The sequence below is a fragment of the Podarcis tiliguerta genome, assembly GCF_965153285.1.
Source record: "Podarcis tiliguerta genome assembly, chromosome: 10".
NCBI lineage: Eukaryota > Metazoa > Chordata > Lepidosauria > Squamata > Lacertidae > Podarcis > Podarcis tiliguerta.
Genome location: NC_139543.1, coordinates 15,924,963 through 15,937,328, shown reverse-complemented (window position 1 = coordinate 15,937,328; position 12,366 = coordinate 15,924,963). Strand labels below are relative to the sequence as shown.

The following is a 12,366-nucleotide window of genomic DNA, read 5'->3' as shown; positions in this document are numbered from 1 at the left end:
GGTCCTGTTAGCTAGGGATCATGGGAGTTGTAGGCCAAAACATCTGGAGGGCCGCAGGTTGGGGGTGCCTGTTATATGCTGTCCATCTGACTGGGTTGCCCCAGCCACTCTGGGCAGCTTCCAACAAAATATTAAAAACACAGTAAAACATCTACCATTAAAAACATCACTAAACTGGGCTGCCTTCTGATGTCTTCTAAAATTCAAATAGTTGTTCATCTGTTTGACATCTGATGGGAAGGCTTTCCACAGGGTGGGCGCCACTATGAAGAAGGCCCTTGGCCTGGTTCCCTGTAGCTTCATGTCTTGCAATGAGGCCCTCAGAGCTGGGCCTCGGTTGTCCAGGCTGGATGATGGAGTTGGAGATGTTCCTTCGACACTTGGAATTGTGCTTGGAAATGTCCTGGAAGCCATTGTAGATCCTTTAGGACTGGTGTTGTATGGTCCCGGCGGCTGCTCCCAGTCACCAGTCTAGCTGCCGCATTCTGGATCAGCTGTAGTTTCCGAGTCAGCTTCAAAGGTAGCCGTGCGTAAAGCTCGTGTCCCAAAAGCTCTCTGAAAAACATTTACAAAATGTTGAGTAATGAAGGACACAATTCGCCTATTGTAAATCCTCATGACTGACACCACACCATAAATTTATTGTGTCCTTTGTATTTGTGACACAGCTCCATGGTTCCTCTGATATGGTTCACTTTGAACCAAGAGCTGCCTTAGTGCTTTAGTTTGCAGTTTCCAGTCTACTACTCCTGTCAGATATCTCTCAGGAGCTTACCGGACATGAATATCTATAGCTGGAAACTTAGACCACTTGGCAAGGATACCCTGTCTACTCTACCCTAGGTTTTTTACTCTCTTGGGTTCTTTTGGAGAAGACAAAAAGCACAATCTCAAGCCCTCAGCTTCCATAGATTGACACCCCCCTTCTGAATGTTATTATGAACATAGTTCATTCTACAACAATCAGGTTTCAATTTTCACTGGCCACTCCCATCCATAGATTACTGCAGAAATCTTTACAATCTCGCTATCCCTGAATTATATTGAATTCCTGGAATTGGGGGAGGGGGGGAATGTGTGTGAAAGAGAGAGATACTTTTGTAGTTGACAGATAATTCTAGATTCATTCAGCTTCAAATTGCACACACCCATTCCTCTTTTTAAAAAATAAATAAATATATTTATAAAAACTTTTAAACTCAGCAGGAAATATTCTATTGTATGAGTACCGTGTTATTTTTACCTACTGGAATGAATTACAGTACAGTACCAGTTTTATGGTAACCAAACTTTGTATTGGGCATCAGGAATTTTATCTGCTGAGTCCCTCCCCCCTTCAGATTTCAACGTCTTAGATGGGTGGCAAAAATGGCAATTGTTGTAGGAAGATCAGATCAATAAAAAATATGTTTCAGTCCATACCGCTACTGAAATTTTGTCCATAAAAGTCCCTTAAGATTTAGCAGACAGAAATCCTGGCTACAAATTGGACATGGGAGTCCAATTCACAAGTAACTACTTGAAGGAGGAGTTATCATTGTGTGGGTGACTTGCAGTATTCCCCTCACTATTAAAGTATCAATTGCTCAGGTGCCCACACTTTTACAACGGCTTACCAGACTTTTCTGTGTACTCAGCTGCGATGGTAGCCTTTGCTTTGGGAATGTTAATTTGCGTGCTTTCAGGTCGTCTCCTCTATACAGTGGTACCTCGGGTTAAGTACTTAATTCGTTCCAGAGGTCCGTTATTAACCTGAAACTGTTCTTAACCTGAAGCACCACTTTAGCTAATGGGGCTTCCTCCTGCTGCTGCGCCACCAGAGCACAATTTCTGTTCTCATCCTGAAGCAAAGTTCTTAACCCGAGGTACTATTTCTGGGTTAGCGGAGTCTGTAACCTGAAGTGTAGGTACCTTTCGATCTAACAGGATCTGCTAATGGAAGAAACCTTTCTGCATTAATAGAACATAGAGAGGGATGTTCCCTCTTGCCAAACAATCTAGAATTTATCATGCTACCTAACCTAGCCACCTTTATACTTTACAATTTAATCCTCCGGTCAAAACTATTCAGTGGCACCATCATGGCTCCAGGACCACCCCTTTAAAATCACTGCAACGTTCCTGTTTGGGGCTGTAAAGTTTCTCTTGAACTTTAGATTTTGGATTACATCAACATTTGTCTTGCCTGAGAGTCTGTCAGAGCCTTCGTACCTCCTTTCTTCCTGAATCTGCTACCTGCTCGAAATTTCTTTAATTAAAATATTTTTTCTCTTCAGTAACCCAACTTACCCTTTGAGTTCCTTTCCAAATACATCCTAGCCGTATTGTGGAGAAGTATCTCGCCCCTGAGAAGGGCTATATGAAAAGCAAGGAAATGAAAGTGAAAGAGTTCTGGGACATTTCTTGCCACCTCTCTTTGTAGTCTGCCTTCCCTGTTTCCCACACTAATGAGTAAGGCAAGGAGAGGAAGAAAAGGCAGAGAATCAACTCTTCCCTCAAAAAAATTATTCTTGGGTTGGGACACCTCAGGTCTTTCTGTGGCAACCTCTCAGCAAGCTGCCTTTTTAATGACTTTCTCAAATTCTTTCTGCTGTGTGTTCAAGAGCACCCCTTTCAGCATTGTGACATGGCTGAAATGTAGAAATTCCTCATTTGGTAGATCATAAGTTGGTTATTTTGGCTGGGGAAATAGCATTAAGAGCACATACAATGCAGATTTTGTGACTACACTTTCATTTTCTCCACCAGCTTATTTTTAGTTCATTCTTGCTTCATACTTGGCTGTTGTTTGGGAGTTCTGCCACTTTCTTGGAAAGGAGAGAATTCCTGCTGTATTTACAAATGCCTCTGTCAGCTCTTTCTAATTTCCAAACTGTGTTTGTAAATCTATAGAAGCTTGACTGATTGATTTTTAGATCTTGGTAAGAGCTGAAATTATCATTTTGGACAAACCGGTAGTACAGAGTTGGTTGTGACGGTGATGATGATGATGATGATTTCGATTTCTTACCTGTGCTTCACCATAAGGTCCCAGCATGGGTTATAGCCATTTTAAAAAGACAACATTAAAATCAGTTTACAACAAAATATTTTAAAATCATTTGTTTTTGTAGCTATCGTATTGTTTCTGATTTTCTTGAGAGCTCTCCTGTTAGCTAAGGTTGAGAGAGAGAGAACTCCACTCAGCTTCAGATCCAAACGAAATAGCGATGGGATTGGAGCCTGGAACCCTAGACCTGCACTATGATACATCTGAGTTTCCTTTGCTTATATTGCACTTCCTGGGTGTGGGGTAATGGCTAGTGCATAGGCCTTAGACTAGGGAAACCTGGGTTCAAATCCTTGCCGAGCCATGAAGCTCACCGAGTCGGTCACTGTCTCTCAGTCTAACCCACCTCACCAGGCTGTGAAGATAAATAGAAAGGTGGGATTAAAAATGCATCAAGCAAAATTCTTCCTGCTTTAAGTACTGCTCCTGTGGTAGTAATTTTAATAGTTTGCACACAGACCGAGTCCTGTCAGTCACAAAGTTTGCTTGTGCCCTCTCACAGTGATTTCTTTCTGGCATTGTGGAGTCACTGGGTTGGGCTTAGACTCCTCCTGTGATGACAAGTGCAGGAGAAAAAAATATCTTCAGGACGTGGGTACAGAGAGGCCCTTAAAATGGGTTGGCGAGATCAAGCCACAGTCCACCAAGGCTGTTCCCCAAAGTTGTGAGCTCCCTGTGGAGTGATTTTTCTGAGAAGTAAGGATGAGATTTGGGGCCTTAATATTGCCTTCCCCTGCCTTTGGAAAAGCACTTAGAGGAAATGTTTTGCATGTTTTCCATCTCTTTTTGATTAAAAATTGTTTGGAGTAATCTATTTAGAGCATCAGAAAATGTTGTAAAGTCCCGCCTAAAGAGCCTACATTATCTGTGTTATAGTTGTGATTGCCACAGTTTAATGATTAAGGCTGTCAGTTTGATCTAGTTTTTTGCCAGAGCTGCTCAGTGAAACTACTGTTTGCCTAGTGCTGGTATTCTAAGTCCAATATCTTTCTCTTACAGGGTAGCGATTTCAGAATTGGAAATAACCACATTCAGTTTGAGACCAAAGTGGAAAAAGCGTCTGATGGAACTTTCTTTTTCCAAATCCAACCGGTAAATATCAGAAATTGTGGGGTGGGGTGCTCACAGATCACTTTCTCTCTTGCTTTCTTCAAGGCTGAGCAACATTCAGCAATGAGCTCACCTTTCCACCTCCTACAGTCAACATGTTGGTTGTGTTCAGACTTCTCTCCTTCCCTCCGCTGCCAGCTTTGACACAGAGATATCGGCTTCGTTAAGCCAAAGTTTCCCATTACATCTAAACTCTTGAGTACTGGCTTAATGTTGACTATCAGGCACATAAGCCATTGTCCCATTTTGTTGGGCTGGCCAATATACTATGAGGATGGAGATGAAACAAACTGGCTATGACTTGATGTTGGTGATAGATGTTAAGTTGTGGGCCAACATATCAGATGACACAGCGATTCTTCCAAAGCAGCTCTTTATTTCTAAGCTGTTCTAACAGAACTGACTGAGGAGCTCAGTCAGCCTGCTTATATAGAGCTCCAGAACAATTGTAACTGTTGCAACTTTCTAAAACTAACCAATCACAGAACGTCACTTTTTGATGCTTCATTTGCATACAAACTATCCAATCACTGAACGTTACTTTTGATCCTTCATTTGCATAACTATCTACAGTATCCCCCTGCTGGCCCAGGGTGAGAACATCAGTACATAACAATAGACCTAAGATAAAGAAATGATAAGATCTGTGCTGTTGTTGAGATTGTTGGCCTTGGCTGGTGAATCTTGATGAGATTTTTGTCATTCACTTTTGTTGAGGCAGTCAAAAATATATCTATACTTTGGACAAACGCATAAGTGACACAACAGGATTGTTAAAATTTGCTCATTTGCTCATGGGGAGAGGGCGATTTGCTGTGGTTGCCACTAATGCATCCTGTACTTTTAGAATGAAAGCCATTTATATGTGTTTGTGTTCACATTTTTCACAGCTCTTTGAAAGATACATTTGTTTAACACCCACTGCAAACATGACTAAACATTGCACTTCCCGTTCATGTGCCTTTTGAAAATGAGATATTATTATATACACACACATATATATAATCATTTTCTGTTACATTCATCTGTTTCCCATTCTTTTGGAAAGGTTACAACTATCGTTGTTCTGACAAGTGTTATAATCGTATGAATGCATCTCCTAGTAGAAGTATGTGGTTGTTGTTATTTGTGCCATCATTTTGAAGATACAGCTATCACAATATGACCTTGGAAGTAGGTAGCTACTTGATTTGGGATGAGTGAGGTAAGATATAAGATGATTTCTAACAGAGATAACCATTGTCTTTTCCCCTCCCTTCAGAGTCATGTTGAAAACGAAACACTACCACTTAGCTTATACATTAAGACGGATCAAGGCAAGATTGATAGCAAATTGATTGGTAAGTGCATAGTACAGGAAGGGGAAATTAAAAGTACCAAAATCTTATATGTGCACTTTTTAAAGCATTTCACTGTTCCAATCATTGCATACAGTGGCACCTTGGTTCTCAAACTTAATCCGTTCCGGAAGTCCATTCAACTCCCAAAACTGTTTGAAAACCAAGGCGCAGCTTCCAACCTGCTGCACTCAAGCCACATCAGACATTTGGCTTCTGAAAACTGTTCACAAACCGGAACACTTGCTTCCGGATTTGCGGCGTTCGGGAGCTGATTTGTTCAGCAACTAAGCCATTCAGGAACCAAGGTTTGACTGTAATTAGCAATCCATCAGCTTAAAAAAATATATCTGAATAATGTTGTCTTGAATAGGCAATGAATATTACTGTTGTGAACTTAAATATGTATTGTCTTGGCTTGCTTGCTGGGTATGAAAAAGCTTTCCCCCACCCACCCAATAATCCATCCTTCAAGTTTTCTGATAATTTCTCCCAAGTTATGAAGCATCTCTGCAAAAGTGGTCAGATCTCAAGACCACAGTACGGATTTAATCAAAAGCTTTGCATCAAGCATGTCAATAAATGGCCACATTTTTTTCTCTAGAGTCAAATGCTGTCACTCCATTTAGAGTCAGCCAAGACTTGCTCTTCTGTGCTGCTGCTATTGCTTCTGCCCCTTTGCTGCTTTAGATCAGTTACAGTGGTACCTCGGTTTACGAACTTAATCCATTCCAAAAATCCACTCTTAAACCAAAACCGTTCTTAAACCAAGGTGCACTTTCCCTAATGAGGCCTCCCACTGCCAGTGCCCTTCCACCGTTCAGATTCCGTTCTTAGACCGAGGTAAAGTTTGCAAACTGGGACACTACTTCTGGTTTTGCAGAGTTCGTAAATTGAATCGTTCGTAAACTGGGCTGTTCTTAAACCGAGGTGCCACTGTAGTTAGCTTTGGGCTTTTTTCTGATTACAGTCCCAATGTTGCAACTATTTTTGTCCACGCAGAGGCCCAGTGCGACCAGTGTGTTTCCTGGCAGGCAGAGAAGTCCACACACAATGACTAATTATGCTAGAAAGAAACCAGGCATGACCTTCCAAATGCTTTTTAGTAATCCTTTTGCTTATTACTGTGACTCAGTGACACTTATAACTAATGTTGGCTGTGCTGATCAATCTTGCACGGCTGCAAATCAATCTTTAGGTATTGTATTTAATAGATTTACTTTTTAATGGATGTTGCAAATGAAAATCATTGTTCAAGACCTCTCCTCTTTTCCTATAATGCTAATATCTCCCACCCAAACAATATACATCATCTTCCTGTATAGAATTACTGCAAACCTCTAATGTATTGTGGCCACATAAAAGACAAATGATATTCTAGAATGCATTTGATATGGCATTTCCAGTAAGGACTGCAGAGTGTTTCTACATTTGAATAGCACACTGGCAACCTTATCCATTTTTGCTCAGCCATATTCAAGCAGGAGTAACCTGGAATAAATGGAAAGATTTACAGGACGGGTTCTAAACATTATAGGTCAAGACTAGGGATGCTTGAGGATTTTGTCCAGTCTTTCGTTTTAAGCGAATCAACCTGATTTGCAGTTCCCAAACTAATATGTGGATTGGATTGGATTGCCATTATCCTTGAGTTTTTGCATCTCTCCAAATTTTGTGACATAGCTCAGAAAACGTAACATAATGTGCATTTTAGGGTGGTTTACTCAAATGAATACTATATGGGAAAAGTAGAATAGGAATATTGCAGTTTTTAGAAAAAAAAGATTGCAGAAATGAGATGGAACAAAGTTATGAATGAGCACATACAAAATTGGCATGGACCAGAAATTGACTGTCATCCCACCCTAGTCTAGACTAGACGATATTTTCGTTTAAAACACTTCCCATCTTAACAAATGAGTGATGCTCTGTTATATTCCCAAAGTCATCCATCCATATGTTATATATACACTTTCCCTCTCCCTCTCCCTCTCCCTCTCTTTAATTGATTAATGTTCATAGTCTGGTTGGTATCAGCAGGGCGCAGCTTAATTTTATGTCCATTCTGCCCGCGTTCATCTCTGTGGTTTACTATGAAAAGCAGAAGCAGAAAAGAACTGGGGAAGAAGAACCTTTTTGTACTAGTGGTGTCCCAATTCCCCTTCTCACTTTCTTGCCATTTGCGGGCCCTTAATAGAGCTGAATTTAAGTGCACCACACTTTGAAAGATAGTTACTTTGGTCGTTCTGGTCGCTACTACAGAGAAGGTGAGCAATTATTGAATTTCCAAATATAAATGAATCCTTTCTTTCTGTAACACATTTAGAGAATACCAAGTAGCATTGGCATTTAATGTATTTTTATAGCCACTGGAGACTTAGAGCAGTATGAAATCCAATATATCCCTTTTATCCTTTGTCCTGTTCTATCAATGGTTTCACAGCTAGTACCTAAAGATGATGGATAAGGGTTGGAATCTAATGGCTGGTTTGCTGCTGGTACATTTAACAACCTGATCAGTAACGAAACTGATTAACACTTTGAGCTCCGCCACTGTATTGTGCGTGACTTGGAGAGCTTGCCTTTCAATACATTACAAATCTAATTTGGAGGCAGTTTGAGTGCTGGTTTTTGCAGACGCAGACGTTGTTTTCAGTTCTCCACATATAGATGAAAAATATAAATTGAATCAATTAGGTCAGACATAGCAGTCTTGCTGGTTAGCTGCTGGTATACTTTAAAAAAAATCCAGAATTCTGAAATTGAATTCCATCAGTCTGTTTTCTGAGTCAAACCAATAGTACCTTACTGCTCGCTTCAGATGTGGAATGTGTGAATGCACATTCTTTAGCCAGAATCAAAATACAACAAATAACTTCCCTCAAAAGCATGTATCCACCATCAGTCTTTGGCTTATACATATTCACACCATCTAGGGTTGCCATATGTCTGTAATTTTCTGGACTTACACAGTGTTTGTCCCTCATAAACAGTGTCTGGGTGGAAATCGCTGAAATGTCTGGGGAAATCCGGACGTATGGGAGCCCATGTTAGAAGTGTAGATTTTGGCAAATTTCATTAAAAATAGTTCAAAAACTCTTTTCTGGGTGGGAGACTAAAAAAACTTCAACTTTTGTGTCTGGAGTTTCACTTTTTGAAATATGGCAACCCTAACACCATCTATAAAAAGAGATCATAGCAGGGCATGACGATGGCTTGAGGGGTTATGGATTGACAAATTCACTGTTCTGGAATTCAGGCTAACCCCATATTCCTAGGCACTTAAATGATTTGGGGCACTGGCCCGTAGAAGTATTTGAAAAATCTCTCTCCCTCTCTCTCTCTCTCTCTCTCTCTCTCCCTCCCTCTTACACACACACACACACACACACACACACACATATATAGTGGTATACCACTTGGGCGGAAACATTCTAATATGCATTTAAATAAAGAGCCTCTTTAAATGTTATAGAATCTTAATTTCAAGCATTCAGTTAATAATCTTATTAGCGTAAGGCTAAGAAAGGCAGAGCCTTTTTTTCATATTTTAGCTGATAAATCAGGAGAGAGAAAACATTTATTCTTCCTTTTCTTGCTCTTTAAAAAAATATTTCCTATCTGTTGAAGTTGGTATCTTTGTGGAAAATAATTTGGGGGATGTGGGTTTCGCAGTTTAATTGCCATATCACATTGGTTAACACGAGTTCTCTTTTCCAGCCCCAATATGCTAGCCTTGTAGGCTCAGCATAAACTGTTAAGGTCAGGGCTGGCCCTGCCATTAGATATACTGAGGCAGTGACAGGAGGGTGTCTGAAGACAAATGTGTGTGTGCCATACAGCCTGACAAAACCCCCTAAGCCAGCCTATGGCAGCAAAGGATACATGGCTGTATCCCACTAAGTTATATAGTGATACCTTGGTTTAAGAACAGTCCTGTTTACGAACAATTCAGTTTACGAACTGAATCGAAGTAGTGTCCCAGTTTGTGAACTTTACCTCGGTCTAAGAACGGAATCTGAACAGTGGAAGGGCACTGGTGGCGGGAGGCCTCATTAGGGAAAGCACACCTCGGTTTTAGAATGATTTCGGTTTAAGAACGGACTTCCGGAACGGATTAAGTTCATAAACTGAGGTACCACTGTACAGTGGTACCTCGGGTTACATACGCTTCAGGTTACACACTCCACTAACCCAGAAATAATGCTTCAGGTTAAGAACTTTGCTTCAGGATAAGAACAGAAATCGTGCTCCGGTGGCGCGGCAGCAGCAGGAGGCCCCGTTAGCTAAAGTGGTGCTTCAGGTTAGGAACAGTTTCAGGTTAAGAACGGACCTCCAGAACGAATTAAGTACTTAACCCAAGGTACCACTGTACCCAGACTAGACCCATTTCAACTAATGGACCTAATTTAGTTGTGCCCATTATTTTCAGTGGGTCTGCTCTGAGCAGGACAACCCTCAGTCCTGTTTCCAGAAGATTCAGCTACCAGTCTGGTAAGCTCTTGCACATTACAGGAAGGATTGCCATCTTGTGCTTAGTCTCTGGCGGTCAGTGCCTTGACCAGCCCTGGTCAACCTTGTTCATTTTTCCATCCAGTTAGTCTTTGATTGCAGGACAAGCATTGAAGTCTTGCTGCTCAGCATCATGTATACGAGCGTATTACCTTGAATGGGTCAGCAAGCAACAAAAAGGAAACAGAACCCAAGTTTCTGATTCACATTTAATAAATAAGCAAGCTTCTGCTCAGCTAGCAAGTTTAACTACTTTGAATAAACACAGTGGGTCATGCTGAGCAAGTGGGTGCTATTTGTAAAGAAGACTGGTTTCAGAACACAGTAATGCACTGTAACTGTTTTTTAGCGTAATGTGAGTTATTCCAAAATTGTCAACTCTGAGGACTCCTTCCCATTCCTCCCGTGCTAGTCAGGAAGGTTAATTATAGCTTTGTTGAGCCAAATAATCAGAAGGGAGCCCCCCTTATATTCAGGTTTGTTTGTTTTTTAGTTAGGTAAAGGTAAAGCGACCCCTGACCATTAGGTCCAGTCATGGCTGACTCTGGGGTTGCGGTGCTCATCTCGCTTTATTGGCTGAGGGAGCCAGCGTACAGCTTCTGGGTCATGTGGCCAGCATGACTAAGCCGCTTCTGGCGAACCAGAGCAGCGCACGGAAATGCTGTTTACCTTCCCGCTGGAGCGGTACCTATTTATCTACTTGCACTTTGATGTGCTTTCAAACTGCCAGGTTGGCAGGAGCAGGGACCGAGCAACGGGAGCTCACCCCGTCGCGGGGATTCGAACCGCCGACCTTCTGATTGGCAAGCCCTAGGCTCTGTGGCTTAACCCACAGTGCCACCCGCTACTTAGAACTAAAATGTTATAGTTAGTAAACTTGAGCTCTAATTGTTTCCAGTTAAGTTGGTGATCTGACTGCCCATCGAAAACGTGCTCAGACACGAAGGCTTGAGAGTCGTTGCTTCCAACTTGGTTCATGGTCCTAATTATACAGCACCCTGGATTTATTCTGCGTGTTCTGGAATTAGGCCATGATGCTCTTCAGTCATGTGTGGAGTATGGCTTGGATCTCAGAAGGACTCCAGATATTACAAATTCCGTTCTTAACTGTACCCCTCAGTGAACACAAAGCTGTTACAGGCTTAAGAGGCGCTCTGTTTTCCTTTGTGATTCATGGCCATGATAACCAGAAGTGGCAGGGCATCCTTTATCATGGTTCCAGTGCTCCCCAGTGCCCTCCCAATCCTGGTCTCTGACCCCATCCATCAACCTTTGGTCCTTGCTCCAGAACTCCTTGGGTGGAGGCATAAGTTGAACCATCTTGGCGTGTATATGAATATATATTATTGCACTACGCTGTCTGAATTCTGCTTTTCACGGCACAACAATAAGTTGTAGACTTTCGTGTGGTCTGTTTATCTTAAAGTTAACTATGAATAGCTATCTGTTTTTGCTCCAGACATCTGAGATTGATTAGGAAGCTCTCCAGACAAGAATGAACTTGCATATTGAAAAACCTCTAAACATAGTACCCCTCAACTCTCATTGCCCATCAACCCATGTTCATTTCATTTGAAATAACATCTCAGCTAGATCTAAATCTACTGTTAACAAAGGAACTTCTTCTAGTCACTTATTTTTCAGTTCCCCTGCCCTAAGGTAGAACTGTCCGCCATTTGCCGTCCTGACAGTTCAGGGGGAAAAATGTGCTAATCTGCGAAAAGGCTAATCTGCTAAGCAAGTACAGTGGTACCTCGGGTTAAGAACTTAATTCGTTCTGGAGGTCCGTTCTTAACCTGAAACTGTTCTTAACCTGAAGCACCCACTTTAGCTAATGGAGCCCCCTGCTGCCGCCACACCGCCAGCGTGCAATTTCTGTTCTCATCCTGAAGCAAAGTTCTTAACCCAAGGTACTATTTCTGGGTTAGCGGAGTCTGTAACCTGAAGCGAATGTAACCCAAGCTACCACTGTATCACTAGATGGCTGAAGCATAGGAGTCCACACTTGCGCTGCACAGGAAGGCAACACAACAACAAAGCTTCCAGGGTCTCCTCCCACTTTGATCTGCACAAAATTTCTTTCCAACCCCAGATCTGGTGGTCTGTCTGTGCATGAGCTTGGTTAGGCCACTGAATTCAATAAAACCAAAACTGAAGGGCCCCATTATTTTGCTTTCCGCCCCCATTATCTTACTTTCCTCTGCAAGTTACAGTAATCATTAAGAATGCATTAATGTATCAATAATTTGATGAAGCTGTGTGGCTAAGACACTTAAGTACATTACTGAAAGTCAGAAAGGTGATGAGATGCGAAGATTGATTGAGTCGCTCATTCGTTATTTATTTGCAGCATTTATG

General features: G+C 41.7%; 1 protein-coding gene across 4 annotated transcripts in view; it reads left to right on the top strand.

Moving 5' to 3' along the window:
• PLXNB2 (plexin B2) overlaps positions 1-12,366 on the top strand; it is a 337,649-nt gene that overhangs the window by 264,292 nt on the left and 60,991 nt on the right. For all 4 annotated transcript variants that reach the window (XM_083399241.1, XM_083399243.1, XM_083399242.1 and 1 more), the window contains 2 exons: positions 4,049-4,141; positions 5,421-5,499. In XM_083399241.1, the coding sequence (XP_083255367.1) occupies positions 4,049-4,141; positions 5,421-5,499 (172 nt within the window). The remainder of the gene's footprint in view (positions 1-4,048; positions 4,142-5,420; positions 5,500-12,366) is intronic.